At 34.7% G+C, this 27,969-nt stretch overlaps 2 protein-coding genes and 1 long non-coding RNA gene across 6 annotated transcripts; 2 read left to right on the top strand and 1 right to left on the bottom strand.

Moving 5' to 3' along the window:
• On the top strand, positions 1 to 4,258 carry LOC126869251 (uncharacterized). Its single transcript, XR_007690867.1, has 2 exons — positions 1 to 1,089; positions 3,463 to 4,258. It is a non-coding gene; the product is annotated as an uncharacterized LOC126869251 (long non-coding RNA).
• On the bottom strand, positions 3,682 to 27,865 carry LOC126869220 (SEC23-interacting protein-like). 3 transcript variants are annotated; one of them, XM_050625464.1, is made up of 9 exons: positions 27,484 to 27,865; positions 11,710 to 12,168; positions 9,929 to 11,604; positions 9,096 to 9,581; positions 7,586 to 7,763; positions 6,839 to 7,278; positions 5,920 to 6,283; positions 5,084 to 5,405; positions 3,682 to 4,631 (listed from the first exon to the last, which is right to left on the bottom strand). In XM_050625464.1, the coding sequence occupies exons 1-9, from the start codon at positions 27,614 to 27,616 to the stop codon at positions 4,382 to 4,384; spliced, it is 4,308 nt and encodes a 1,435-aa protein (XP_050481421.1). In that variant the 5' UTR covers positions 27,617 to 27,865; the 3' UTR covers positions 3,682 to 4,381. The 3 variants fall into 3 exon arrangements, with proteins under 3 accessions (XP_050481421.1, XP_050481422.1, XP_050481423.1); XM_050625465.1 differs by having other exon boundaries at positions 7,586 to 7,736; XM_050625466.1 differs by lacking the exon at positions 27,484 to 27,865 and adding an exon at positions 17,090 to 17,363.
• Positions 15,224 to 26,848, top strand: LOC126869230 (uncharacterized). 2 transcript variants are annotated; one of them, XM_050625488.1, is made up of 9 exons: positions 15,224 to 15,690; positions 17,391 to 17,603; positions 21,860 to 21,960; positions 22,056 to 22,364; positions 22,634 to 22,974; positions 23,656 to 23,815; positions 25,625 to 25,751; positions 26,102 to 26,275; positions 26,492 to 26,848. In XM_050625488.1, exons 1-9 carry the CDS (start codon positions 15,687 to 15,689, stop codon positions 26,677 to 26,679), a joined length of 1,617 nt encoding a protein of 538 aa, XP_050481445.1. In that variant the 5' UTR covers positions 15,224 to 15,686; the 3' UTR covers positions 26,680 to 26,848. The 2 variants fall into 2 exon arrangements, with proteins under 2 accessions (XP_050481445.1, XP_050481443.1); XM_050625486.1 differs by having other exon boundaries at positions 15,224 to 15,997.
• Positions 27,866 to 27,969: the final 104 nt, after the last annotated feature.

The following is a 27,969-nucleotide window of genomic DNA, read 5'->3' as shown; positions in this document are numbered from 1 at the left end:
TTGACAAGTTCTTTTTTCTGCACAACACTTTTTATGAAACGGTTAATTAATCATGTTTTATATACCATTTACTAAATAACCATATGAACAATATGATATTGTTAAATAAAACTAGTATGTAATATATTAGTAATATATTGGTATTTTTATTTATCCCATGAAACCTTTTCTAGGATATATATTCTAAGATAACTTGTTTTCATGAAACTTTTATTAAACAGACATCAAAATATCTGTTCCATGAGAACACTTCTCAAAGAAGTTCCTTTAAAGAAAAGTAACATTTCTTTCCGCAAAAATTCCACGGGAACAGATATTTTCTGAACAAACATATTTTCGAAACGAAACGAAACATGTAAGCAAAAACATATTAAACAACCGAAAGATAATAATTTATTTTAATGCCTATCCATTATTCATTTATCAATGGAAACCAATGGAAGAATAAAAATAAATAATAATAAATATAAGAATAACGTTGAAAGTAACGTATAAGGATAAGTATTAAAAATATTGCTAAATTTGCAAAACAAAATTATTTTACGATTATACATCTAGAAACGTAATACAGGCCAATACAAACATATCCGACTGATACAGTATCTGTTATTAAATAAAATTGATAAAAGATGATCATTTAATTCGGTTAAGATATTGATAAAAATATTCATCGTTGCAGAAATAACCAAACGTAAAACACGTTGAAAAACATGAAAATAAATGGGAAAATAAGAGAATACGAACAATTTCGGGAGTCTGTTATCAGTGTCAGCACGCTATTTTAACAAATGCTGGTCCACGTTAAGGCGGTCATAAATGCGTGTACTGGCCAAAAGTCGAAGATTAATTGGAAACTCGAATTTGATCGCCAAATGTTGATAAAGAAAAGCGGGGAGCGGTTTATGATTCCAGAAAAGAGCGACAAATGGATTCGTGCCAGAAAGCTGTGTAGCCTGACCCGCCGAGAGAGTCAAAATGGAAACAGGCAAAAATCCAAACTTTCAAAATTACGTCAAGAATTATTAACGTCTATGCGTTGTCGTCGAATTCCCAAGAAGTGGAAGCAGAAGTAGCATGGTTTTCAAAAAGGTAAACGTTCTTTTCGGATTAAAGTGAACTGAAACTAAATATGCATTGCTCCTCGGAAGCGTTCGTATCGCTGTTGCACTTGCACTTTGCACTTTCATTATGCACTAGCACTTTGCGAAAAACCAGAGAACCAAAAATATCGTGACATCTCACCATCGTGAAAGTTTGAAATCTGAAATCTAAAAACTAAATTTGTGCTATTAATTTCTCTGTCGCTGTCCTAGAATAATCGCAGTTAGACTAGAACAGCGGTGAATGTCATTGACATTAGAGACGAAGTTGCACTCAATTTACCCGCACTTTTTCCCTTTTAATAATCTCGTCGAAACTGCGAAAGTGAAATGAACTTCGAACTAACCGTAAGTATCTGCGATAAATTCAACTTCAAAGTCAAAATTTACTTTCAACCATTTGAAATAATTGGATAGACAATAGAGATAATTCGCAAAAGTTCAAAGTATATTTTTAGTTCGAACGCTTCATTTTTATTTTTATCTCGTGTTTCGAGCGACAGAGGTGAATTTTGTCGTTTTTGCGATCACTGAGAATCTTCTAACAAAAGGAAGATACGGATCGCGAGCTCCTCTCGACACAAGCAGCCGCTATAAATAATTTCCGACTAGATATCGTAAACGTCATGCGGCTTTTTCAAAATATAAATCACTCCAGCCGAGGCTCGTTGTAAAATCTTACCCTCTACTTTACTTTCTGCTACAACAGCTGGACATAAACGTCTCTCCTCTGATGCGGTTGCTTCTCTATAGTGAAGCGAAATCTTGTATTCGGTAGCGCATTACAATTTTACGTTGTAACATGATCGTAAACAAGCGCACACGAACGAAAGATAATGTTGGATTTGATCATTTCGATACGCGAGAAAGCTAATATGATAATCGTTCGTCGTAACGTTCTTTTCCATATTTCCACGATTAACAGATTTCACGTTATTTAAATAACGCGTTACGTTCATAGACTTAGATCACGTAAGTATTAGGACACATTGTTGGTTCAAATTATTAAGCAAACGAATGTAATTAATCAAAATGTTGCATTCAAAAATTGCACGTACGTATAGCATAAAATACAATGTAACACAAAAGAACAACGTAATCAGTTCAGAATTACATGTTGTCCCTTATAATCTCTTAGAACGTTGGATCAATGATCTCGCGCGAGCTTTCAAATGCTGAATATAACAAGGCAATAACTGGTAGAAAAGGAACTTAATCTCGTTTGATTTTATGGTCACCGGTTCTTCCTTTTTCCATTTTTCATTCGAATTGATCGCACGAAGTAATAGAAATACCGTGACTCGCATAAAATTGTATTCGACGTGCAATCTACACGACTCCATCGTATTCAAATACATACGTATATTTACAACGTGATAAGTTTCCGTGCTACCAAAGTTAGCGCCGGAGGTGGTCATTATCCTGCATAAATACCGATAATATAATAGTTCAACGACGCAAAAGCATTTCGCGTGAAAGCCAACGGGGAAACTCAGTGAACGACGTTTGAGAGGCGAGAAGAGGGAACATGTTGGAGCAGTGGCCAGAGTTGGATGGAAGGAACATAAAACACGAGTCGATCAACGACGTCGAGCCGCGTAAACCAACAGCACCGAGTATAGTTGCATGTATAAAGGCATTGCCCGCGCCTTTCAGAACCTCCGCGAAGTATCGCGAAAAACTTAGTTTTGCCAAGACGATAAATCATCTTGAAATTCGCCCGGGCTGACAGCCATGTAGTTTTACGAGGGCCTGCACGCAAAATGCAAAGCAGCGCCCGTAGACCCTGTGGGCTTGCATCGCAATTAATTAGCGTTTCGTGATACCCGTGCATGTGCCGAACCACTCTTTTTTTTATGTCAGCTAACTAAAAACTGCTCGCACGATAAGCTAACACCATTCGATGATCCTGCGGGACGTGTAGCAACGTTCCAAAGGACACGGAAGACCTGACCGGAGATTAACAATTCTATGAGGAAATTTTTCTACAAGGCGAAAATGAACAAGGGACGCGCCTGGTTCGTCTCGCGGGATGATCCTGATGACGAATACAAATACATTGAAAGTAAAATTCTAAAAGAGTGAAATACGTAGAGAATTGTTGAATTGGTATACGAGTACGTTAGCAAGTATGACGGGATAATTGGAAGTTACCGATGTGACACGTAAAACGGTATTTTTCGACAACTATTCTTCATGTTAATTCCAGCAACTTGTTCTTGATATTAATCTAACAAGAATATAAAACTATTTAATCCCGTTTTTTAACGATTCAATGTATTTTATTGGCTCGTTTCATTCTTTTTTTTTCATTATGCATTAGTGTAAAGCTTGATGTAAATATTTCTTTCGTTTTTAACAGAAGCTTGTCAAAACTGTGAATGGAACGTACATGAAAAGTGAAAAATCTTTTCGAAATAAGATGTACAAACAAAATTGCTCGTTTCTTGAAGCACACGTTAAATAAATGAAACTATGAAACTTGACAACGAATACAAAGATTACGAAAAAGTGGCCATACCATACAAGAAATAAAAACGTATAGAGGAGCAAGGTGCGAGACGATAATAAATCTAACAAGTAGAAGAATATGGTATTTTATTAAAATCCTTACATTAATGAGAACGTGGAGTTAAATTCTCATAATGCAAGCACATTTTGAAAAACCTCATGGTCTATTTAACTTGTATTCATTTATAAATCATATATTTACAATAAACAATATGTGATTAATCCTTATATTATATATAACCTTCTTTTTTTTGTATTACAAATCTCTCACTCGCGTTCGCTTGTCCTATGTTAGTATCCTTCAAATTCCTTCGATGAATATTGCAATATCTTTAGAGTGCGACAACGTACCGTGTATATCAACTTAAGACCAACGCTTCAATCCTATATGTATAATTTTCACGGTTCGCCTAGGACTTAGAATATCATAATTCATTTAAATCGCTTCTTAATGCATGATGCTTTTAGTTAATCGTTTGATACTTGAACGTTGTCACATAGGTCGACGAATCTAAACGGCGTATTTGAGAACACACAGAGGAACAATCCACTTGGACAATACTTTACGACGCTATAGCGCAGATTTGATAACATCTCCTCGTAGGAAACAGGAAAATTTGATTCTCAGTAATCGTAAAATTTGTAACTAGCGTTAGCGTCAGGTACAATGCCCGCATCAACCTGATCGGTAGCGATTGAATGATTCTGAACATCGCCCTGCTTTTCGTTATCTTGAAATGTTTCCAGGAAACTTAGCGATTCCATTTTGATCATGACTTTTTAACAAATCCGCTTTTAGGCGGTGGGCTAACAGGTTTTTCAGATATAGGTGTAGTAGGATTCATTCCAATGACACGTGCCATAGGCGGTATCCCGTCACATTTAGAGGACGACGACAAGGTTGGCGATGGGGACAGCCGTTCTACGCACAATGTTTGCTGTGGAAGTTGTGCGTCTGTCTGAATGCCATCGGAGCCATATATTTCCTTTAAAATCATCAGCATAGTATCCTCAGACTCCCTAGACAAAAATATATAACGTTTTGAGTTAATTAAGAGTTTTCTACAAAGTACCTACAATACTCATTGGAAGAGTGTGAGTGCGTTTGCATCTATGGGAAATTTAAAGGTGCAAAAACATATAGAATACACATAATAGCGTTGCACAAAAAGTACAGTAGTCGTTATAATATTTAGAGAGTCAAGCAAATCTCTGCCTAAGTTCTACTCCTTTAGACGTGTTCATAAAGATATAAATTAATATATGAAAATATTAGTACATACTATTTTAAACTCTTTATTATAAATAATAAAGGGAAATGATAAAAAAATATTGATCTTGTAAAACTCAAGAACTTTGTCAAGTAATCTAAGTAATAATTAATTTGCTATTTATATACACGAAGCGTTACGTGAAGCCTTCAATGAAGACTTTTCAATAATTTCTAATACGATTTGAAAAATTTTACTAACCAGTAACAGACGTGACTTGTCAATGCAAAAATGTACTCGTTAATGTACTCGAACGGAGCTTCTTGAAGGACGTAATCTATTCTTCGCCCGCCATTTAGGTTGCCCACTTTAAACTCAACATCGATATCGTCGTTAGTTTGTTGATCCGAAACTGTTTGTTGTAACTGTTCTTCCATAACTTTGTCTATTTCACGCTCGAGTGTGTTATTATCTGATCTGTGAAACACTGCCAACTGATAGACAGAATTCCATGTACTTCTTACGGAATCCAGTAGCCTCTGCTTCAGATCCGCGCCGACCCGCGCCATTGTCTCCTTTAATTCTACAAGATACACAAATTATGGCAACATTTTTTACGTATTTTTTATTTCCCTAATTTTATCTCCGGTCGAATACCTATCACTATTTTCAATTTATAAATTGTTTATCACATTAAAACTTCCGTGACATATTTTGCAATAAATAGAGGTGAAAATGCTTCACAAGAAATTCTTACAAAATATTATAAAGAATTCTGTTTCGTTTTATATTAGTAAATTTGTACTAATCTCTATACTAACTTTAAATTACAATTTGAAAATGCATAACTATAAATCAACTTTATATTGATTTACGAAAACATTAAATTTTTAATGGAAACAAATATAGAGATACTTAAAAGAATGTTGGAATGAATTTTATTGCATATAAGGGCACAACAAGTAAATAAAACCGTACCACAAATAATATGTTACTAAAATGCTCTAAAATATCTCTTTTGAAATGTAAAGTAAAAATTGTTTAATTGATCTGAAATAGATTTTGTATATCACAGTAGGTCTCAAATGAACGCTTACCTAAATGCATTCTCTTACGTCCCTTATGGTGGGGAATCAACATTGGTCGATATTTAGGAGCATCTGGATTAATGAGTGCTTCGACTCTATAAGCTACTGGGTCGAACGGGTGAAATATGTTGAAAAAGGCGGGACACGTTGGTAATGCAAAGTCTTCCCCGAGCATATCAATGCCACGAACTGTCACGAACATACCAATTGGACTACCGAGAGCGAAAAAGGCACGTGGGTGAAAATGTAATTGTGTATAGTGTATATAAGGCTGACCCGTTCCGGCAGAACCTACTACGTAGCTGATCTTTTTACTGAGACGTCGTTTCGCTACACGATTGGATAATTGAGAGGGATCGATATTTTCTTGATTCTGAAACAAACAAAATTAAACTGTCGTTATAAACTAAAAGTAAATTAATAGTTCGAGTGACAATAAAAGTTTATGATTAATTTTTTAATAATTATTGTTCGACCGTATTCGCGCTGAGACGCGTTTGTTTAAATAATTTTGACACTGAGTTCACAGTTTAAATATCACTACTTATTTCCAGAAACTTTTGAACGATATATAAAGACATATTCTGTACTATTCTAATTTTTAAACGATCCGTAAGATTTTCAGAACTATCAGTTTATATTAAAGTGTAATGTAATATAATAAATCAAGTTGCAAGAATTTAGAAAAATTCATTCTGACTGGATACGTCGAGTAATAGGTATACAAGCAACCTATGAAAATTGGTTTTCATCGGCAACTTTAACAAGAAAGATTTTTCTGAAATTAATAATTTCTCAAAATATAAAAGTGACAATTAATAAAAAGGTTTCTTCACGCATTCTTTAATCAAAGACTTGTCTGATCGTTTTTCTAAATTCTCTTTTCTACGTTTCCCCTTTTAAAATCAAGTAAACATGATTTACTTACTTGCTCTTCGTTAGTTTCACTGTCATCACACGATGTATTATCCGACAGCGGTTTCTGATGGCACAGAAGATCAAATAAAATTAAACTACCTAAAGAATGGCCGCCCAGATATATTCCACCATCGAAATCCGGATTACGTTTCTTGAAAAGAGCGGCTAGTCTGTTTATTTCATTTCCAACCGTCTCTGTTATGGTTTGACAATATACTGGACTAGTATAGAAAAGTATGTCGAGCAATGTGTCATTGGTGAAATGTCGTAATTTCGGTATACTCTCCAAAGTGATCGCTTGTAATTTTTTATCGATTCCAGTATCCTCGGAATGAAGCGTCGTGTGCCACGAGATTGGTAAAACTTCTATCCTATTCACGATTCTCTGTTCACTGGCGGTTCGATAATGTGACTGGACTAACTGCAGCGAAATACTTCGAAATTCGTCGACTGTAAATCCATAACACGAGTTATTAGTAGCACCATTAAATTGTTATTACATTGAACTTATTACCAATACAAATAGTTATTACAATGTATTTCTATTATTTATTATTCGAGAAGCTTTAGTACCAGACTTGTTTATCATGCAAAAGTATAAAATTGTTTTTCATACATTTAAGAATTTAACACAATATTACTTTTTATTTATCATGTCGTTCAGAATTTCCTCTCTAAGAAAGTAGAATTTTTAGAGATACTATAAGTTTACATTTAAAGGAATACTGAAGATTTATAAAAATAATTCTGATCGTACCAACTTCTTCCACGGTTCGGAATTTCAAGTCACAAACGCTTCCAATGCCATGAACGATGAACAGAAGATGATCCACTTTCTCAGGCTCGCCATCTTCGATGTGGAACTCGTCAAGGCCTCTTTTTATCACCTTAGGCCTACTACCAGCACCCTGTAAATATGCACTGTCCTCTGAGCCCTGTACAAATTGCGATTCAACATTTCCAACAGAACCATTCGTGCGTAATAAAAAAGAAAATAATCGGAATAAAAATGAATGCGTGACATGCCTGCAAAGACAGCAGTTTATACTGCGCTGAACGATAGCTAGAAAATCAACGATTATTTTATAAATTGTTTACTATGCTAATGAAATTATAGCGAACTCTTCCAGCAACAAAGATTTAGTTCAAAATATATTTAAATCATCAAGTATGCAATTTATTAAGTATTCTTCTTCCAATTATGCGTTATACTTAATTTATAGAGCCTGCAAAATAAAGTCATTTTTTTTTTATTTGACCACAGACTATATTTTCCATAAAATGTAACGTCATTTAAGATGTATCTTTTCTTTTAATTTATTTCAAATTTGAATTTTATTTTAAAATGTAGCATAATAATACTTCGAAAATATTTGGCAAAATACTTCTTAAATGTCAAATTTAGCATAAACTGAAAAAGTGTGGCATTCAAAAAATAAGCATCTACTTAAAGTGTTTAGTATAAAATACAGTGATCATACACACACAATAAAAAGATTAAACACAATAGTTAAAACAAAACAGAACATAAATGTTAAAGCACATTGAAAATTCTATTATTAAGGAACAAATTTTTAAAGATGCATACTACTTAAGACACATTAGAATTCATGCGCACATATTTGTACATTTAGTTGACTAAAAGATCAAATAATACTTTTAATCCTCGTACCCAAAATACAAATATATGAGACAACAGTATCAAATAAACATCAGAATTAGCATATACATTTATACATACAAAATAATTATCTAATACAAAATGCCTCACAATTCACGATACAAACGGACAAAGGAAAATCAATAATAACAAAATTGCGTTAGAGACATCGTTTTTGGGAAAATCGACTTTGAACAACTTGTGACGTATACATGAATTTTCCTAATCTCCAATTAGAAAGATCGATGGGGGATTATTATTATATGTATGAACAAAAAAAAAAATATAGAATAAAATTTATTAATTCCGAATGCTTTTTAAAAAGCAATACTCTTTTAGAGTAATCCTTTCTGATATCAGATAAATATCAATTTCTTTGCGTGCTTTTAAATTTTAATCTACTTTTCAAAATTAACTTTTCTACACCCAACGACAGACTGTAATGCGTTAATATATTCGATCTCAGTTTAATTTTTCCATATACTATACATTCCATAACACATTAATAGAACATTGATACAGCAGAATACTAATAAAAAAGAAAATGGTACGTTTAAATAAAAAAACAGCACAACAACAAAAAGATACAGTAATATGTATAATTTACCGCGCTATTGCCCCACGAAGCTGCCAATTCTGGTGATGCAGCTGTCAAATAATGGGCCTGAACTGTGGCACTGTGAAAGATGATGTATTCTCCGCTGTTCAAGTCGATCCTTCGGTTCCAACTGTTCGACAGACATGCTTGTTTATATTCTTCCTCGAGTTTGGCAGCAATACTTTCGTCGTAAGGAACGTATCTTGACTCGGTTGGTCCTTTGAAGAACCAAGAACATCGTCTCACTTCCGTCGATTCTCCACTCCAATAAACGGGGGATCTCTGACGACGTAAAATGTCCACGTCGTAACGACCTCCGTCAGTAGCAACTGTCGTTTCAGGGGTGATTTCGCTAGAGTTGTGAACGTCTTCTAAACGCAAGCTGTCTTGCATGGAGAACGGAAGCCATAGCACTTTGTGTTCCACCTTCTTGCGATAAAACCAATGGTGATACACCCCTCTGTACTGCATGCGTTTATCCATAGAGCCAGCAGTCTAAAATTAATCGCAAAATATAGAATACATAAAATATGGAATAAATAAAATTTTATAATATTCTCTTAATAGAACAATCATGGATTAAAAGAATATGTTATTCTTATGACTTAGATAATGGTTATGGATAGACTTGCGGATCTATATCTTAATATGAACAGCTAAAACTTAAATAGGAATTCGTTTTATCTACTAGAAATTACAAACAGTACTCTATTGTGGATATTTTGTATGTTTTGTATATTGTAGACATTCATTAGATGCATAGAAAGATAGCGATGAAAATAATCTCACGGAATTATTATAAAATACAAATTATATCATATAAATACGATTGCGTGTCTCACCAAGTTCTGAATATTAGAAACACCGTCAGCGTTATCGCGTCCACCCAATGGGTTAACTGACATCTGAACTGGATTCAGTGTAGCCGAACCTGTGGGTTCAGGTACGGTTGCCGTCACAGAAGACGTAGTAGGAAATTCAATGCCAATTCCACTCGTTATATCGTACGTTTTCGTTGGTCCAGCGAAATTATTGAAATAGTGATGAGCGTGGTTCGTTGTTATATTTTGCACTGGTGGCGCGTACAAGTGGCTTGCAGGTGCGTATTGCGGTAATTCTTGAAATTGTGCGGGATTGTAAAACAACGGCTGTTGCGGTTGTTGAGCAGACGCGTTACATGTTGCAATCACAGTCTGAGAAATTTGATTACCGTCCCACGGCGACTGAGCTACGGGTATCGAAGGACTAACGAAACTGGAATCGATCGAGCTACCGAACGACACTTGTTGCAAATCGTTTCCCGAATAAAGTACGTCTACAGGGGCATTCGTGCTATGTTCTTTGTACTGGAAAGTAGAAAACGAGCTGGTATCCTCCTTCGGCGTAGCGAAGAACGAGCTCGCAGATTGTGCGAAATTGTTAGAGGGATCGGGGAATGTGCTGGCGACTGAAGCAACCGCTGCAGAAGAACTCAACCTCTGGTCTGGCAGCTTTCCCACAAAGACGTCACCACTCGATGCGAAAGACTGGGGTTGATAATATTGTTGTGGAGGTTGCACGTTCGATGGAACACCATGACTCTGCGGTGCATCGAACTTTTCGAGGTCTGTGTGCACTTCCTGGGAAGGTACCGTTGGCTGTATCGCCTCTGAAGCCTCTTGTCTTACAAACGCATTGCTCAACGCGTCAGATTTCGGTAACTCGTACTTGTCTTCAGCACTAGTTAAATTTACATCGTCGAAACTCTCAGCGATTTCACACTGTTTTGCACTTTCCTCGACTTTCGTTGGCGTCTCGGTGGGTAGGTCCGGCGAATCTTCCTTTCGTTCGGCAAGCAAGTGTTCCAACTTCTCCGAAACTTGAACCGCAGACACTGGCGCAAAGGTTACAGAAGGTTTCGCCTCCGCGCTGGGTCTCACAGTACTGTCCTTCAAAATTGGCAAAGGCGAGTCTGTTTGACTCTTCGCTACCACCGGTTCTTTTTCTAAGTTGACCGTCTTCGGAGGGAAATCTCGTTGACCAGCGTATGCATCAAACGCGTAGTAAGAAACGTTGGCCGGAGTATTCTGTGGAGTAATCGGTTCCGGAACTTGCAGAGGAATTGTCCGGGCAGACGACAGAGGAACGTTTGGTCTGTCGACGACAGGAACAGTTTCAGAACCCGAATTTTGATTCTGAGGCGTTACACTTCGCGAAGTGCCGCTAGAGCTGTAAGGAACTGTTGCTGCCACTGGACTGGACCTAAAAGACTCTTGCAAAGAGTTGGCCTGTGACAGATACTCCGGCGTGGAACGTTGTAACGACGGTGAATTGGTGGAAATCGACGTTTCAACGGGTTGATAACTTGGAACTGGCGCGATAGATTCGTTTGGATTGAATATATTAGGTGTTGCGATATTCGATATGGCTAACGGTTGAGTTACCGGGGCGGAATATTGTTTGGACGCGTTTGATGTTAAATCGGGCAGCGGTGCGTATTTAAGACGTCTTTGACTGCCAAGCCGATATGAAATGGGTCCTGAAACGAAAGAAAAAGGATTATTATATTATGCATTATTTATTTAAGCCAATTACCTGGATACCACTAATATTCGCAACTTTCTAAGAAATCTAACAAATTTACCATTTGTTGACGAAGGAAGCGTAGGTGGCACCGTCGGTTGTGGCGGGGCTGACAAACTTCCGCTAATTCCAGAATTAACCTCGACGGATCCTGCAAAGTTCGTGCGTCGAGGATCGTGAAAATTGGCGACTACAGGAGGTGACGTATCCCTCAACGAGTTACGATCATGCGAAGGCACATAAGGATTTGTATTCTGTACACCGGTTACTTTCTCCACTCCTTGATTCGCCTGAGATGTCGAATTGTCGCCGGTAATCGATGACAATGATAAATTCGGCAAGGAGGAAAGAATGGAGGTGAGGTATCCTTGTTTCGTTGGCTGACTCGGTGGATTCTTGTTTTCTTCAGGATGCAGGGGTATTGGCGTGAATTCACTTTCCGCATCGGCTGCAGTTGTCGATGTCGTTGAATTCTGTAAACTCGCCGGCTCCTGACCTACGAAGCTGTTCAGTTCAGCACCTGAAAACAACGGAAAATTCGACGATATTTTAGAATGTATAAAACAGTTTTATGATATAGAGATAATTTTCTTCGGAAGTGTTTTTTTTTCCTGAAATAAATCGAGATTAATTATGGTGAATAATAAGATTGATAATGATACGAATAGGATTATATTTCCCTATAATTCTTATTTAAAATACGTTTGGATTTCATGCAAAACAAATTATTCACATACATGTTAGAAAGCAACGAATCTAATATTATCTCATTAGACAGAATTATACGTGTAAATCACGAAAACCATCGTCGAATGATAGTTTTGTAAATTTAATAAAATCTAACGTATGAATAAATTAACAAATGAATTACTTATTTATGTAAAACAATAATGTCTCGAGTATAATTATTCCACAAAAATTATACAAGCTATATCAACCTTCTAATCACAACAAATACCCTTAATACAAACCTATTACCTCGCTTTTTCAAGGAACGCATAATTTTTAACTTTTCATCGCTCTAAATTCCTCGCGCTAATACCGAACAGAATAACAAACATCTCAGGCAACCCTGCTCTATCTTTAATCTTTAATAAAATCTCAAGTTTAAATCTGTCTTCTTACGAAGCAAAACCTGCGTGCTTAATCTCGATGCTTAAAATCTGACGCAACGCTATATAAATTACCCAAGTTCCTGAAAATCCTCTATTTACATGACGTAGAAACGACGTAGCTCAGCAATCATCATAACCTGTTACAGTTCTAAAGCCATCCACAATCTCATTCTTTGCTATATTAACCGTGAATCCCTCAATAAGCTGATACCTCGACTGGATTATTCACAAACTGTCAATATTGGACAGGATACAATGAACGTAAATCCCGATGACAAAGATAATTGCCTGTATCTTTTCTTACGCGTACGATTGTGCTGACATCCTGTCGGATCTCGTATTACCGATTTCTATAGCCGATCTCACATCCTGTACACGCGTTCACATCAAACACCTGTGATTGTGCAATATGCCGCGTTTACACCTAGATTTACTTTGCGACCACGTTATCGTCCACCTAATTGACAAGACACCTTACCCTTTTGTAAACGTCTACGCCCGCAACTTTATAAGTAACTGCCTCATTTTTACGACGAGTTTTCTGACCACAGTGTTCCCGAAACATCGAACGATATCATGTCAGCGTTAACGTGTTTCTGGTTCTTGTTTGTTTGTTATTTGGTGTGTATCAAATGCGCGATAGTTTTCGACGATACGTCAATCGTGGACCCTATTGGAAGTATCGATGGAGATTCGAGAAAAAACTGGACGCTTTTCAGGCAATCGTTAGATTCGAAAGCTCCACAGGCACCTCATTGGATTCGTTCAATACAGCGTTCAGTGGATAAGGAAGTTTTTAAACAATTAGAAAATACCGGTGACGATGGAATTTTAGTTTCCTCTACGGACGTGTGTTCTAGGTGAGATGATCACGAGGATCTATTAAGAATTGATCTTTGGAATTTTCTTGCACAGAATCATCGAGCATCAAAGGATCATTAATTGAGACGTGATGAATGAATTCTTTGATACTCATATGGCTTTTGATGAGTATTTTTAAATCCAGACATCAATTTTCTTGCATTTGTATATTTTCTGAATTTCCTTGAACAGTGAAACCTTTAACTTCTAATCTTCAAGAGGAGACTTAAGTATTCAAAGTGATCACTCTTCATAAACATAATTATGAACGGGATATAGAATAAAGAGCAAATGTAGAAAAATTTCACAAAAATCGTTCATATAACTGTTTTAGTGGTGACCCAACCAATTTGTACTGAAATATTAGATCTTATCTTGATGACAAACAGCCGATAATTCGTAACTTGTCCAAGAACCTAATAACTACTGAATAAATATCTGAATAATACTGAATAATACTGAATAAACATCTAATGCAGTGAAACACAAAAATTTACATATATTTAATGAATTTTATGTATTCGACTTATTTGAAGTAACTAAAAACGCACATTGTTGCGAAATGGTGTAGGCTCGCATATCAGTGACTATAAATTTGCTCGGTATATCAACATATTTCTAAAGGCAATTTCAACAAATTTGAAGCACATTTCTTATAAAAACCGTAGAACTTAGATCTTAAATCGTACGTTACGTGCACTCGATGATTACGGTGCACTTGTAAGATATTAATATGTACAATATTAAATGTTAAATAACATTGCTTATTATATATTTAAGATAGTAAATAATAAAATAAAATTTCAATTTATCATAAAGGTACTGCATTGATAGATACAACAAGGACGGAGTCAATAAACAATATGTCAATGTCTTCTGGACTGACGACATAGACATGTTAGGTAAGATACATTAACATGCAAAAAGTAATTATAATTTCAAAACAACATATAAAAACTGTAAAACGGTCATGCTTTATGGATTTAATTTTTAACCTAACCCCAATCTATTAACATTTATATTATCGTAGTTTTTATGTAATTAGTAATTAATTGTACAGCAAACCAATCTGCTTAGTTGTCTACTTTCGACACAGTTTCAACTAAGCTTCAATAAAATTGATTAAATAGCAACAAACCTATGAGAAAGTAACTTGCATGCTGAAATATTTTAGATCAATCTCGACCAAAAGATCATTCGCAATTACTATTAAAAACAGAATCGACGGATACACGAAATTTGAATAACATCATCAAAAATTGTCAGGTACGATTCAACAAAATTTCTACAATAGTAGCGCTGCCGTTTAAATAGCACTCATCGTCTTCTTTATGCTTTTAGATTTACCTTGACCTAAATTGTAACACCACTGAAACAGGAACTGCCTCGAATTACGCAGACAGAGAGTTCCAACCAAACGTGGAAAATAGTGAGAGAAATAAAAGCGATCGGAGCAGGGTTATTGATCCTATTGGCGTAATTATTATTTCTATTACTTTAAATTTATTCACGAAATGTACATGTTACGCGAGAAACGTGAAATTCAAACCAGGCGTATTTTGAACAACGAAAATTAGAACTAATCCTTCGTACACAATATCCGAATCACATGAATATTTTATAGATCTCGGGTTACATCTTAAAATTAATTAAATAAACAACAGAATAACTACATCTATATATCTAATTCTCCGTAATAACAAGAAATGGAATATTCTATAGCACGGACATTAATTAATGGTATTATGCAAATACTGTTGCCTTGGCAAAATGTTACCGTTATACGAATTTTTATTTCATTTTAAATTATCAAATAATTTAATGAACATCTTTTTGTATATATTTATTATTGTCGATGTCTGAGCAGAATATACAGTTACATATATTTAAATATATTTAATAATATAACAAATATTTCTTAAATATTTTCTGACAGATAAAAATAGCAGAAAAATATAATTTGAACGGACAGACGCAAACGAATTTCCTAGTGAACAGTACAATTCATCGAATCATCGTAGACATCGATGGAAATGTTTCGAACGCATTGCTTCAAATACCCATGGGTGAGTTTGTCTTAAACGCTTGATTAAATTTTAGAGACGCAGCAGGCCAAGATCAATTCGATAAATCAAATTAGCAGCAAATTAACCAATTCATCAAACGTAAATCTGTTTACGTCGACGCAATAGCAGCTCGGGCCACGTGTTTTAATACTACACGTCCAATTTAGTTATGCATTGTAAACTAAAAATAATCTTCGATCCTTAGTACGTAGATTAGCAGGTGAATTAATAGCACTCGGCAATTTTCATGTCCATGTTCAATGTGCCGTGTTATTTATGCTGTACGCATATTTATTACACGCGAAACGTAAGATATCATTTACCACGTTCGTTTTATGTAAATGAGAAAAACTGTACGAATTAATAAAAAATACTTATCAAAGTCGTATCGACAAAAGTGTAACTGATGAACAACATACTTGTACTAAAAATGATATCGGTCATCTTAGCGTAGGTACAGTTTTCTTTGACATATACACAACAAATTGTCATTTTACATCATCTACGTTTCTGTTTACAGCAAGATAACGATTTATATCGCTATAGATCTATGTTCAAAAAGTATCCATCACTGTGTTAACGTATTAACGAAGACCACAAACATGAACTATTTTTCCTTTAAATTACTAATCTTAGATTGTGATATCTCCGTTCTTTCCTTCACTAGCTTCATATGAAATTTTCAACTCTGTTACAAACACGGTAAACCTAATCAATATGGCACAAATTTCCACGCACCTCTATGCACCATTAACTCGCAAACACTGTCCAACTTCTAACGCTGACAAATCTTTCGTAAGTAAAACGACCGATTCGCCTACTCACCTAGAATTGCCTTGAAAGGGACGGTCTCAAATCAAAGGAAATGCCACTGTTTTCCTTCCAATATCTTTAGTGTTTCTTCCACAATAAAACTAACGATATTCGTACGAATTTCCATAGATTAAGAATTAACCCGCAACACTGACGAGCCAACTACGTTCACCTTAAAACGCTGCTCCGCACAGTGCAAAAATAACACGAATTTCCTGCAAATAAGACGATCGATCTATCCACGTAGTCACTTAGAGGTCCCCCGAGAGATGATCTCGGATCAAACGAAGCTTCTCCCTTGGTTTTTCTTCCACAATAAACCTATTTCCGATATTCGTACAAATTTCCATTTACGTTTGGAATTGACTCGCGAACACTGCCAAGCCATTTACGCTAACCCTAAATCACTTTCCCACACAGAGCAAAAATAACACGAATCTTCTGCGAGTAAAACGATCGATCCTATGTAGTCACCTATGTACGTAATCGCCTAGAAAGCACCTTAACGAGCGATTTTCAATCGAACGAAACACCAGTGTTTTTCCCTTGGCTTTTCCTCGTTCACGAACACTTTCAACCAGCCTACCGTTCATCGTATCGACCGCATCGTCGTCTCGGAGAATTCCGGCCGCATTCGTTACGTTACAGCGAACGATTCTCCTCGTTTCGCACGCATAATCGTGATACTATCGCCACACCAATCCAGCGATTATTATTTCGCGCGTGTTCATCGTGGATTTCTCGTCAAGCTGTTAGATCGGTCGAAACCATCCCGAAATATTACTCGCATACTCGAGGAACGTCTTTCTCGGGAATACAGCCAAAGATGGGAAATACGCGCGAAACAGACCGCTATGTGCACGTACTTTGTATATTCTAATTAACAGACGCAACAGTGTCGAGGGACGTAACGGCGATATCTTGGACGCATAAGGGAGACCCGAACGGAGTGAGAATTGACACACGAAATGCGCCACCTGGCGAGTGGCGGATGAAACTTGTAGGGGTGGAAGATTCGAAATATCGCTTCGTTGTGCAGGGTCTCGTGGACGAAGAGAACGACGTAGACAAACTGTTTTCGCCGAATCTACGGTCGAACGGTGAGTGGGCATTTTTAGTTTGAATTATCTAAATACGGCGTGTCCCTTTCATCTTCGTTGGTATAACCGAGAAGGGATGATTCTATGTGAAAAAATAGATTGAAGATATAGAATAGACTTTGTTTCCTTTAAGGCTCTATTGTCGAGAAAATCGACCGAGAAAATTTGCTATGTGTGAATTTAGGTACAATATTTTTTCTGTTTAAGGCGTCGTTTTAAAGAAAATAATATTTGAATGTATTTAGTTAAGAAATATGGTCGGTACGTTTATTAAATTTAAACAGTTTATAGTCTTTTCATACATAGCAAGCATTAGACAGCAAATGCAGCAAAATAAAGTACAGTTGAGGGAAAACAAAAGAGAACTTCATACTTTTGATTGATGTGCGACTTAATAAAGAAAATAATAAGAAAGGAAATTGTTACATACGAGTGAAAGGAACTTGGATTTCGAAGGTTATATAATATCATGGAAACAGTAGTGTACATTAAATTGCAGAACGATAAGAATTTCAGAATTAAAAGCAACACCACACGTATGATTTTAAATCAATTGTTAATTACGAAGACATGGTAATGTAAATATGTATAAGAGATTTAAATACAAAACGAGATTTAAACATTTGTTTGCACAAAATCATGTAATTCACGCGAAATCTTTGTTTCAATATATAGTTAAACGATATTTGTGACGAAATGCGATCTAAAAAGATATTTGCAAAACATTTATATATTTAGAATTAAATCGTTAACGAACTTCCCTCTTTTTTCAATGTCACAATTAAAAAAGAGTAAAATAATTGAAGTATGAAAGAAGCGTATGATGGAATACATATAACACTAATACGATGCTGTATAAACAGCTGGGTGAAAAATCTATTTCCACGATACTCCAAAATGCTTACTATATTCAAATCTCTCTACCCGCAGATAAGCATACAACGATAACGTTCCCATAAATGGAAAATTTTTATTAAGAAAGTATCGTTACGAATATACCCAAACAACCAGAAACGTTTGGTGCATAAAAACATATCTTTTAAACAGATATTAAATTTAAATGGCCATTAAAAAAATGATTGACGCGACCTTAAATAAAATAAATAAAAATAGTAATATTTAAATTTAGAAAGCTGAATACAAATTACGCATTACTTTTTACGAACAGCATGCATAAAATTATCTCAATATATGGAAAACATTGATACACATACAATAAAATAGCTCATGTATTTAACACGTGTCTCCAAATCTCCAGCCGGCTATGTAAAGATGATCGCATATTCAACATCGATATATATAGCATCGTATAAACACGAACGAAAAAAGCGATACTAAGTAGAAATAATCATTGATATAATTACTATCACTGTCAAGGATGTTGTACTAAAATCATTATTGTTATGTAACATACAGCTAGAACACCTGTTACAAGTGCACTTGTTACGTTCGAATACCATCGAGGTATTCCCTGACGATGATTCAACTAGGTTATTGTCTTATCGTTGTGATACAACAATCCGGTTGTAGTGAACCATTTGCACTTGGGAAACATTTGAATATCTTTCTTAATTACCGCGGTAATTAAATACCAAATTCATATGAAAAATGTACGATTACTTTATTTACATATTACATATAGCTGTGCGTTAGGGTATAATTTATATTTCATAATTTATAAAGTGTGACACATTTCGAAACAATTGCTCTGATGATTACTCGGAAGAGTGGTTGCGAAAGAATTTCAAATCAGAAACTCTAATTAAAAGAATAAATTAAAATGTTCCACTTTAATACTGAAAGAATTAAGATATTCGCTGATCGAGTTCTTATCACTTCCAAATTTGATTTTTTAACTCTTTTTAAATGCAACGCCTTTGACATTTACCTGAATCAATTACGTGACAATACCTCTGAATGGAAAAGAAAATATTCCTAAATACAAAGCTCGTGCCTAATAATCGTGTGAAATGGTTAAGTTTACGAGACCCGTATTTACGACACAGAAAAAGTCGCATCAGAATAACCGGCATTCCGAGTGTAAAGGATTAAAATTCCCAATTACCAAGATATCGAGAGCTTACCTAGGCAACCCTATGAAACGACGATCAATCGACAATAATGGAAGCGTGGCGATCGTTTGAAATTTAACAGATTCCAAGGACCAGATACATCCGACAGATCGGCCCTGATGGTCTAACTAACGTAAACTTATATCGCGAACTGTCGGCAAACGCCGTCGCGTTCGTATTTGCCACCACGTCGTAACGCGTTGAAGAGACTTGCTAACGACGCGCCACACATCTGACAACTGCCAACCGAAACGCTGTTTTCTGGCTCAGAGATACACGAAAAGTTGTGCAATACGCGACGGGCTGCCCTTTGATCAGCCAGCTCGCGCGTTTAGCTGACGCACGCGAGATGCAGGAAGAGAAGATCAAGATTCGCCAATTCCTTCTCCTACTTTTTGTTTCTGCTTTATGAATCATCGTAATCGAACAGATACAACGAAAAAATTAAGTACACGTGTGGGAACGCACAAAACACGATTTCTATGAAATAGGTTACATTCGTAATTAACCCATCTGCAAATGTGCTGTTCTATTATTACCAAATCGGTTGTACCTTGACTATGTGCTTTGTTTCTGATTTCGTACGCGTTACGCGCTCGCTTGATATATCAAAGCTATCAACACGTTCGTATCGTCGTCTTATTCAGTCTCATCTCACCGACGATACCGACAATAAATGTGTTGGCGGTTTTAAATCTTATTGCACCTCGCTTTTTTTATCTTTGGTTGAGCCTCCTTTCAAAAGGAAGAAATGTTGTATTGAATAAATTATTTCATATGTAAATGTGATTATTAGACTGCGAATGATTATGCATGTACGAGAAACTGAAAGGTGCAAATACAGAATAGAAAGAATGTATTACATAATATGAAAGAATATACAAAATATAAGTACACAGTACGGTATCCGTTATAATACTTAAAAGATGGAACAAGTCTCTATTGAGAGTCTATTTTTTAAGTTGGTTCCACAAAAAATATGAATTTTCGTAAATGTACGTTCGAAATAACTAGTGAGATAGGAGCTATAAATTGAAATAATGCTAAGTTTCAATTCATAGCTTCTACAGAAACAAATCGTAAGTCGTAAGTTTAAATTGTTGCGGGAACATGATTTGCTAAAAACAATTGTCGTTCACGCCGTGATTCAGACATTACATGTATAACTGCAAGAATTAAAGTAATACTTATTTTTAGTGATGAATTAAACTGGAAGCTTGTATTAGCTTCTAGTCACTTGTATTAGTAACTATTTTTCAAGTTTTTAAGTACATACTGCCTATTATCTTGATAAAATTGTCCGAAGAATTTGCATAAGTTTCGAGAGGAATTCTTAGCTTGTACATCGATCAATTTTTTAGTTTGAGATATGTAATTATATAAAAGTTAAAAGGAAATAAGTTTAAAGATACTTGACTTTGAATGTTACGAATTTCAAATGAAATATAGCTCAAGTTGGTAATATTGAAAAATTGTGTACGATATTACACAATTGAAAAATGTTTTTCTAACGAATTCGATTCTACTATCTCTCGAACAATTCTAATCAATAAATATTACGATAATGTATACACGTGTTTATTTAAGTTTCTCAATGGTAGAAGATATCGACGACAATAATTTGAAGAAAATATTGATATCAGCTGAAGAATTTACATACGTTAGTTCATTGCTATTCAGCTAGGAGATAATGTTATAGATATTGTAATTAATGTATCAAAGATGCAACGTTTTCGAACAAATGTGATAAATACACACATGCTCGTCATATCGTTTGTTTTCGTTTAGATTGCGAAAATTACACAGAACTCAAATACAGGCATTTAATATCTCATTGAAAACAATGAAATCATAATAATCATACACAAATTTTAATCTGTACATTTACCTTGAGCAAGTTAACGTAATCTAAATAAAAAGGAGAAGTATATCATCTTTTAAAATTCGACAGAAAGCAAACAATTCAAAATTACTTCCAATGAGTATTTAAACTCTTTTTAAATTCATACATTATTACGAAAGAGAATTACTTAAAATGTAAACAGATATTTCTGTTTCGATCTTCTAAATAGACGAAATTCGTATCTGTTTGTTAATTCAGATTCCTATATAAATTCCTACTGAGAAACATATTCGAATTCTTTCATACCACCCTATAATAAAATCTAAGTTACTTTCTTACAGAAAACATCAACGATGAAGCGAATAAATATGATCGTTCAAACATTAAAAAGGAAGTAGATATATCACAAGATGAAAAGGAGACATTTAATGATAAAATAATGGTAACGTATATTAAATATGCCACTATCATTCTGTGAATATATTTGAAACTAGAAATTGTACTGAAACATCACCAACTTGTAATACATTTTTCCAGCCGATTATTTCTGATATAACTGTGGTTGAACAACAAAATTTGAATGCTACAAGTAGTTACAAATTAGTGGGGAACAGAAAGATAACACGAGAAAGATCACTAAAGTATGTTATTCAAGATCGAGATGAAAATAAAGAAATAAGGAAAGAAATTTCAACAGAATACGATTTGTCGATGATTACTCCTAGTACTGAAAGCATGCTGCTTAATTTGTATGAGTATGTTACTATCGTAGATATTAATAAAAATTTAACTGTTACTTCGAATTCTTCAAATGAGAAATTTGTTGAAAGAATGATTCCAATAGAGGTAAAGAAAATAAAGTTCTCATTAATAATAAGTAAATGAACAATATTATTCCCAATTGTGATATAACAAGTACGTAGTTTAGAATCGATTCAATGAGGTGTCAAATTTACATTCACTAATCGTAAATGAACAATATTCAAAATAAAACAAAACAATTAGCGACACATAATTATTTCCCTCATATTGTCCACAGAAAGAAATTTATTTTATTTTATTTCACTTACAATTCTTACTTTTACATGGTAAAACATAACACGTCATTAATTCAGGAATGGGATAAGTCTCATAAAAAATCTTCTATTGGAGTAATCGATAACCTCGACGTTGATATCAGAACACCAGTACAAAAAAATGTTGGTACATCTATGAGGATGATAGAAACTTTAGATAATCGTGAACTATCCGAGGAATTGGCAAACTATGCTAATGAAAATATTATCGAGGAGAAAACGATGCTTATAGAGGTAAACAGAAATAGCAATCTGCTTGTTACACCAGGAACGATACACAGAATAGTATTTGATGTGATGAACAGTTGTATTTTGCCTGTCAGATATGTATTCAGAGTAAAGAGCACTCCTTTCAGATTGTACAACATTCAACCAGCCTAGTAAGTTATATTATGTTTATACTCGAATTTCACCCATGATAGCCTTTAACGATTAATTATATTTTAAGTTATCTATCTCCCCTTTATTTTATTTTTTAACCATTGTTGTATGATAAGTCAAGACTAATCTATTTCTTTTACTTAACTTTTATAAGTTAATGACATGCAATGAATAAGGTTGTCTTCTGCTAATATCCCAGTAATGAACGTTTTATTTTATATGCATGTGTAGTTATCAATTACACGTCATCCATACGTATGATCCTTTCTTCATACGTCAATCTCATTGATCTGTTCCTGCTTGACCATGAAAAATGAATTTCATTTCGAATCATAACATTAATTAATATCATCGTATGATCAGTTATATAATTAGATTACATGAGATAATAAGAAAAGTCAAATAAAAATTGTTAAATTATTATATAAGAATATCATATAATATTAACTACATAGAAACAACTTCGAAAGATTGTATACATTTTCTTATGCATTTCAAATACTTTTAGATGTTAGTGAAAAAATGCAATAACTTAAGTGAATATCATTACTGTATAAATGAACAAAACTTATGCTTGGTTGTTGAATAACTTTAATACCATCCCAGTTATTAGCACCATGTCGATTTTCGTTACGCGATATGACAACCTATTCATTATTTACTAATTATTTATATTTTAGCACATGGATATATCCCGGACAGGTGAGCAACGTAGCGGTAGATTTGATTGTACCTGATAATGCTGCACCGGATACAGCTAACACTGTCACGTTGTTTATCTTGGGTACAGAAATAAAGGAAAAATCTGTATATCTATACGTAAAAGGATCACTTTCAAAGGTAATCATTGGAAAAAGTTAATCACAAAAATGATTAATTATGACAATATATATCTTCCAAACGAAACACTACCAAATAAATCCTTAAAAATTAAAATTTTCATTTGGTAATTTATTAAAGCATACAAAATCTTGAATATTTCAAATTTTGTGATGGATACGCTTATTAAATCATTAATAAAAGTCGTGCAAATATATTTGCAAGTGTATATTGTATAAAAATACAGACTATGTAGCAACTTAAAATATTCTTTATGGTTTAATAAGATTTCATGAAATAATGCTAAATAATTTTAATTTTAACTATTAACATTATAAAATGTATTTCTATATACATGTCGGAGAAGCGTCAGGAATAGGGCTGTGGGCGTTTGATAGATCTTGACTGGAATTGGCCATCGCTGTGTTATAACGACGGTACGACCTGGTAATACGAGTGTGGATACTACCGATTCGACAAGCAACCGCGGCAGTTGGGCACTTGCGATACTAGTGACGTTGGTCTTAGGTTCAATAACGAATCCACGGTCAACGGGATGATAGATATAATTGCTCACACTATCTGACTCAAACGTGTAATACTCACAGATCGTAAGGCGCTACTCTCTTCGTCGATGAGGTCGCAAAAAAGAATGAATTTTCGTCCCGAGGATGCCACCGAGAAAGATTATAATGGGGTGTGTCTAAGGACACAAGATCATCGGATTCGTCGAGTATAGCCCTCGTCCCGAAAGTAAGGGAAATTGACGTCGCTGTCAATTGGTCAATTTGGGATAAAAAAAAAAAAAACCCAGGTTTTAACGGTTCCTCAGACTAACTGCACTTGTGCCGTATAAGTGCCTCAACATCTGGTATTCATTGTCCGAAGGAACCGTTGGAATGTTTTACTGTCAGGAATACTATGAGTATTTCTTTTAATGAGGATCATACTATCGCTCCATACCTTTTGTTACGTCGCGTAACACTCTACTTAGCCCAGGCCACACACCGCGGGCAAGATGGCAACCAGATGTCTTCGGATACTCACTGCGTACCCTCAATAGTCTCAAGTATCTTCCATAAATCTCAGGAATTTCCTAGTCGAGGTTCTTCAAACCAAACAAACGTCCGTTTCCGAAAAATTTCTAAAGACTATTGTCTACTACAGCTTGACAAGGGAAAGTTAGTTTTTCTCACGTATGATGCAACTTTCCTCCCACGAACCACTTTCTCTCGAGGGCGGTTAAGACCCTTCGTTTAACCAATTAACGACGAAGCCTATTTCCCTCACTCTCTTAACTAAAATCGTTACCAACAAATCCGATGGCCCCGTGCGCTAGACACACCCATCCTTAGCTTTCCTCCGCCACAGCATCGTCTCCGAACATCACTGATTTTACATCCTTCGAACGAATTGCTGATTGAGTTGTCGAGAAGTTACCCGAATAGAATAGTACGTTGATACTTGTCCTCCCATGGACCGTGGATTCGTTATCGAACCTGAATTCGTTGTCACCATCATCTCGAACATCCTATTGCTATTACTCATAGCCTCTTGTAGTGTCCACATTCGTACTGATAAATATTAGCTACATTCGCGACGGTAAAGTAAGTAAAGGTTCATAGAACGTCCCAAAATGCCAACCTGACTCCGACATATATATAACTACATCTATAAAATGTTTTTGATGAAGAGTTTACGAATGAAAATATTAATACCTCTGCTATTATCGATAACATACATTTTTATAAAATAACATTTTCTATTAATACGATAATCTGATAATCACATTTCATTATAAATTCTATTACGTTACGTCACAATATCTAGCTAACCGATGATGTAAAGCCAACTACCGAATATTCTTTCAATAATAACTGCGCTGGAAAATTGGTAAAAGACCGATGCTATAAATCCCGTTGGAGCGTCGACATTACAATTCAAGATTACGACTCAGGTATTAATTGAATTTCACACAATGCTTTATCTGAGAACGAACGATATTTTTTCCTTCTTTTCCATTATAAACGAAATTAGCAATAAATTATACTTGCTGGTCTGATCGCACTAGGTTAATTTTAAACATTATTTTTAAATACGTCGCATTTATTAAAGTTACTAAATAGTTTTTTCTATTCAGTATTATTAATAATTTTCTGTGTTAATATTCTAAAAGTTTTGGTTTACAAAAAACTCACGTGGTTAATTTATGAAGTACAAATTTACTGGTATTCAGAACAAAAATTATCTTATTTATACTGAATTTTTTGAACTTTACAAGGAAAAAATGTTAAATACTTTATACAGGTCTGAAACGTGTGATATCGTCACTGAACAATGTTTACCCACGTACGGAATTTATTAGTGGCACAAGAAGCCCTGTAACATTCTATTATTCTGCTACGTGTTGTGATAAGACAGTTAAAATTACAGCAATAGATTTATTAGATAATTACAGCACTATAACTATAGATGTCACAGGTAATTATTGCATCATTGCTGTTACATTTACTGATATAACTTCTTATTTCATAAATAAATATGAACTTTGAACAAAATATGCAACACTCTATGGCACCCATATCAGAAACATATTTCTGAATTTGTATTACTTTCTAAGAAACATGATAATATAGCTATGGAGAAATGAAGAATTTGTATCTTTCATAATAAAACAAATACGATCAATCTTTTCAGCATGGAACAACTTATCAGAAGCTGAGATTGCAGCTATTACAGTAGGAGCATTGATAGCTTTGTTATTCATTATTGCGATCACTGTCTTAATTATATATTGCATTCGAAAAAGGAAAAGTCACAACTTGCCTTATACACAACGATATGGATCAAGACCACCTACGCAGTCAGAAAGGACTACTTTCTAATTCTTTATCAGTACTAAAATGTATATCGCAGTATGATGTAGCTTATATTCATCCTTGCTATTATATAAGTTAATATTACAAACTAACATTAGATTTAAAATACATTTCTGTTAATTATATCTACAATAATGTACATAAGTTGTTGTTAATAAATGTTGATATTACCTTATTTCTATATACAGACACAATGATTTTATTTAATATTTGAAGAACAATCAAATTCAATTTAAATTTATATCATTATAATTTTAATGGTAAAAGTATAAATTGCAACTTAATGTAATTGTAAATTAAACAAATTTCAACAAAAGGAACAGTGGAAAACTTAATGTACAAAATCTATTACAAACTTTACGTTATAATAGAATTGTATTGTATTGCACGATTAATGGAAAAGAAGGGTAAGCTGGTTTACTTTACAATTACATACAAATACATACAAGGTCAAAACTGATATAAATTTCAAAATCATTAGAATTCAATAAACAGTTATACTTATTGTGCAACATACGTACAAGCATTGAGTACAATAAATAAAGTATCTAGGTTGGAAAACAATTTCTAATCTAGTAAGAAATAAACTGACATTCAGCTTGTAACAAACATTATGCATGCACAGATGTTTGCCGAGATGCGAATGATACCTGCAACTGTGTGAAAATAAATGAAACAAAAGAATAAGAAAACGTACATAATGATGATTAGTTTTGTGATAAATGTCATTCATACATTTTATTACATGTCAAGATTAGGAAAATATGAATCTGTGAGAGCCCCACCCAGGTGTTTCATTAACAGACTCACCATCGCGGAGTACCGCAGGTGTAGCAGGCGTAACTGGCATCAAAAATGCATTTTCGGTGTAATTTTCAAACGGAAAACCTTCACCAGCAGCTGATAATAATGGATTTTTCACTTTACGTGATTTACTACTCATGTTTGCAGTGACGTTGGCACCACGTAACTCGAAACACTGCCATCAAAAGATTACTAAACTACGAATTGCAAAACACTGTTAGTCCACCATAGACTATAAACATTTAACCTATATTGCCACGTTTATGTATAGTCTAAATACATATGTGTATACATGTGTATAGTAGAGGCAGCATATGAGCTAAAGATCTGTGTTCTAAAGGCTCAAACGTGACTCAGAGAGATGTCCTCCATGTTACTACTGCTCTCTACTGAAACGTACATGCGCAATGCGCATGCGTTATTTCCCACAATAGCTATCTTCAGAGTGATTTTCACGAAAACCAGAATTGTGCATTATTTAAATAATATTTT

The sequence above is a fragment of the Bombus huntii genome, chromosome 9, assembly GCF_024542735.1.
Source record: "Bombus huntii isolate Logan2020A chromosome 9, iyBomHunt1.1, whole genome shotgun sequence".
In the NCBI taxonomy this organism is placed as follows: Eukaryota; Metazoa; Arthropoda; class Insecta; order Hymenoptera; family Apidae; genus Bombus; species Bombus huntii.
Note: the sequence above shows the minus strand (reverse complement) of the source record. Positions and strands in the feature narration are given on the sequence as shown.

Coding starts and splice junctions, on each gene's coding strand:
- LOC126869230 (XM_050625486.1), top strand. CDS start 15,967: ATGCTGTACGCATATTTATTACACGCGAAAC. Junction 17,604..21,859: donor GCCGAATCTACGGTCGAACG/GTGAGTGGGCAT, acceptor ACTTTCTTACAG/AAAACATCAACGATGAAGCG. Junction 21,961..22,055: donor CATTTAATGATAAAATAATG/GTAACGTATATT, acceptor ACATTTTTCCAG/CCGATTATTTCTGATATAAC.
- LOC126869220 (XM_050625464.1), bottom strand. CDS start 27,616: ATGAGTAGTAAATCACGTAAAGTGAAAAATCCATTATTATCAGCTGCT. Junction 9,582..9,928: donor TTTCTAATATTCAGAACTTG/GTGAGACACGCA, acceptor GATTAATTTTAG/ACTGCTGGCTCTATGGATAA. Junction 4,632..5,083: donor ACAAGTCACGTCTGTTACTG/GTTAGTAAAATT, acceptor ATTTTTGTCTAG/GGAGTCTGAGGATACTATGC.